At 47.0% G+C, this 3,861-nt stretch overlaps 1 protein-coding gene across 1 annotated transcript; it reads right to left on the reverse strand.

Annotated features, from left to right (window-relative positions):
• Positions 1 to 2,699: 2,699 nt before the first annotated feature.
• On the reverse strand, positions 2,700 to 3,581 carry LOC147615770 (uncharacterized). Its single transcript, XM_086777899.1, has 2 exons — positions 3,119 to 3,581; positions 2,700 to 3,004 (listed from the first exon to the last, which is right to left on the reverse strand). Exons 1-2 carry the CDS (start codon positions 3,579 to 3,581, stop codon positions 2,700 to 2,702), a joined length of 768 nt encoding a protein of 255 aa, XP_086634025.1.
• Positions 3,582 to 3,861: the final 280 nt, after the last annotated feature.

The following is a 3,861-nucleotide window of genomic DNA, read 5'->3' on the forward strand; positions in this document are numbered from 1 at the left end:
CTACATGACGATCACCAGGCCAGATTTGAGCTATGCTATGCTATTGGGTTGGTGAGTAAGTTTATGCAGGTTTCTCGAAAGCCGCATTTGGATGTATTGAGATGCATACTGAGGTATGCGAGGCCTACTTTGCATTGTGGACTATTTTATGAAACTGAGACAGAGATATGTGTACATGGATACACAGATGCTGATTGGGCTGGTAGTATCTCAGATAGAAGATCTACTAGTGGCTTCATTTTTTCTTTGGGGAGTGCTGCTGTGACTTGGAGCAGCTTGGAGCAGCCTACGGTTGCTCTATCCAGTACAAAGGCTGAGTACAGAGGTGCTGCTATGGCAGCATGTGAGGTAGCTTGGTTGATTTGGGTCTATCAGTGGATAGACAAGTTGTCATTTTCTATGACAACATTAGCAGTATACAGCTGGCCAAGAACCCAGTTTTTCATGCTCGCACGAAGCATATAGAGGTCCACTACCATTTTGTTAGAGAGAAGGTCTTGGCAGGAGATATTAACCTTGTTTATGTCAGCACACAGGATCAGGTAGCTAATATCTTCACCAAATCATTGGGTACAGAGAAGCTCCACAGATTCAGGGCTTCGCTTGGTGTACGTGAGATGGAGTTGAGCTCGAGGGGGAGTGTTGAGATATCGAGCTAATCTAGTGAGGCGGTGGACATTGATGACCCACCTACGGGATAGGCCCCACACCTACACCACTGGCATGGTTGGTGAGATCATGGGTGATATGCGGCCAGTGGGATGATAGGCGGCCAGTGGGTGATATGCGGCCAGTGGGATGATAGGCGGCCAGTGGGATGATAGGCAGCCAGTGGGATGATAGGCTATGTGATAGCCATTCTAGAGACTGGCATAGTTATAGCGCCATCTCATTTAGTTGGGTTCACACTATAGAGAACCCTAGTATGTATTTGGTTGAGTACCTTTTCATATGTGTGTACTCTTATCTTTGTATATGGTGTGTTGAGTGTTGAGTGAAGGAGAAGAATATTTTTAGCCTCTCACCTTGTGTGTTCTCTTTTAGGGTTTTGTGAGTGTGTGTGTGCTTGCAAGAGCTCAAGCTCTGTTCTCCCCTGCATCTTTTCATGGGGGAGGCCCTAGCCTACCCCGATGTCGGAGAGTTGCTGGTTTTCCTACTGGTTAGCTGTAGCAGCAGCTTCTCCCTTTGCCTTCTTAGTTTGTAGAGTTGTGGCATAGGCCGACTAGTCGATTTGTCTCTTGGTAGACTTTGGGCCAGCTTCTTTTTCTGTCTGCTGCTGCTCTGGTCTGGCTTCCTCTTGAACTGTTGCCTCTTCTTGCTTCCTCCAGCCTTCTTGTCTCTTCAGCTTCCGTTGCCTTCTTGGTAGTTTCCTCCTCCCTGGCTTTTCTAGCCACCGCTTCTTCGATGTCTTTCTTTGCTACCTCTTTTGCAGCCTTTCTTCTTTCCTCCTCCTGTGATTTCTGAGTGGTTTTCTTTTCGGATTGTTGCTACTCTTTCGAGCTATGCTCTGGCAGTGTCCCCAACTGTGCTAAAGCTTTGAGGTGGCCGGCCATCTTGGAATGTCCCCCTGATATCACCAGTTTTTGTGCTTGTTGTTGCTGAAGATTCCGGGCAACCACACCTGCCCAGTTTACCTTTAGGCCCGCCTTGACAGCCCTTAATAGATTGTAGTTGGTTTGGCTGATGTTTATGTTGTTGGCCACCAACAAGCATATCATATCCAGATAGAACCGTAGCTCCCTTTGCCTGGATTGATCTACACAGGTGGAGATTGAGTATTCCCTACACCGACCTTGTCGAGCTCCTTATTGATGTCGGCCTGGTACGAATCGGCATTCATTATTCCAGAAGTTGGGAGATGTAGAGCTCTCTCCACAGTGTCGATAGTCACATGGATGGGTCTGGCATCTCCAATCAGCACCCTATTGTGCATGGCTAGGTCAGCAACCTGGACCTCTGCTTCCAGATTTTGCTGCAGGTCCCCCCACTGGAGCAAAGCAAACTCATAGAGGTCATCAATGATGTGCAAGCATCGAATTCGATGGACTTGTTACTTCCTGCCATTGTAGATGTTGTCTACACGCAACTAATTGTTGGAGAGGGCAAAGGGGGTGAAGAGGTTTGAGTGAGCATGAAAGCAAAAGTGAGGCAAGATTGAGTGGGGGGTTATGAGATCTTTGCCTACTGGGGTAGTGGTTGTGGCCATTGTGATGTGACGCCCATGCCATAATTCTTCTTGGGGTGGGTGCGTCGTGCCTCTTCATATTTGCAGCAAGTTTGAGGTAACTGTTGTGCTTCTTCATGATTGTTCTAAATGCGAGGCATCTTCCCAAGAAGGTCATTATGCCCACGTGTCGCTGCGTGATTTTTCTTGTTGCCTTTTCCAAAATTAGCTGGTGTTGCATGCTTTTATGCATGGTTGACTCAGCCATATCACTAGATGCAGTTTGCCACATGTCTTCCTCCATCTGGACGTTGAAAATTGAAACTGTAAGCATGGCACATGCTTCCGCATCCTCATCCTGTTTTGCCATTGCTGCCTGATGCCTGGTGTCATCACCCTCGTAGTATGTACGAAGTCTGAATCCGTTTACCACTTTTAGGAGGCTCATCCCATCTAATGTCCTTAGCCTTAATGTTCCTAATCCCAATTGCTCTTCAATTTGGTAGGGTCTGATCCATCTAATCTTGAGCTTCCCTCAGTGTAGACCAAGCTTCGAGTTGAAGAGAAGCACTTTGTCGCCGTCCTCAAAAATCTTGTACTTGGTGTATCTGTCAACCCAAAACTTCCTCCTTCTTTGGGCTGCCTCATCAATCCATGCGCTATAGAGCTTATCTTCCTCCAATTGAAGGAGCTGCTGTATCCTGTGGTTAACTGATTCTTCAGGGCTAAGCTTTTCCGCCAGGGAAATCCTGAGGCTAGGCCCTACAAACTCCATAGGGACCACAACTTCTAGCCCATACACCAGTGAGAAAGGTGTGAAACCAGTGCTTACCTTGAAGGCTGTCCGGAATGCCCACAATGCTAAATGAAGTTTTTTATCCTAGTCTGTTTTGTTTTGATTAACAATCTTCTTCAGTATCCGCTGGAGTACATGATTGGTTGATGCTGCCTGACCATTTTCTTGCGGGTAGTACACAATGGACTTCTTGTGCATGATCATGTGGCGCTGAGTCAGCTGCCATACCACATCATTGATGAAGTGTCTGCCTTGATCGTTGACTAGCTCCACTGGGCTCCCAAACCTCATCATGATGTTTTCATACAAGAATTTGGCTATTGATTGTGATGAATTGTCCCTTAAAGCTTTGGCCTCCACCCATTTTGTGCAATAGTCTGTTTTGCCACTAGGATGTACTTGTTTCTGATCTGCCTGGCAGGGGGTTTGAATGGTCCAACAAAGTCTAACCCCCACTTTTGGAAAGGTTCTAGTGGGAGTATGGGCTGATGAGGCATTTTGTCTCAGCACAACTGGGGGCTGACTTGGCCTCTGACACACATCACATTGTTTGGCATGATTCCATGCATCCTTCATCACTGTCGGCCACCATAGGCCTGCTTGCATGACTTTCCTTCCCATTGTTTCTCCAAAATAGTGTCCGCCTCTGATACTCCCTGATGTTCTTTTGTCAGCACAGCCAGTTGTTCATGATGATCAGGCACACATCTTTTGATTACCTAGTCTATTCCCACTTTGTACAGGGCTCCTGCTATTTCCAGGAAGCTCTTGCTCTTAAGGGCAAGCTTCTTCTTCTGATCTCTAGTCATGCCAGTTGGGAAGGTGCCTTCTGAAACAAATCGTAGCATGTCAAAGTACCGATTCCTTTCGCGATGTCGACGGTATGTACCCCAAACAGTTC

The sequence above is a fragment of the Cibotium barometz genome, chromosome 39 (genome assembly GCF_041138505.1).
Source record: "Cibotium barometz isolate CiBa-2024 chromosome 39, ASM4113850v1, whole genome shotgun sequence".
In the NCBI taxonomy this organism is placed as follows: Eukaryota; Viridiplantae; Streptophyta; class Polypodiopsida; order Cyatheales; family Cibotiaceae; genus Cibotium; species Cibotium barometz.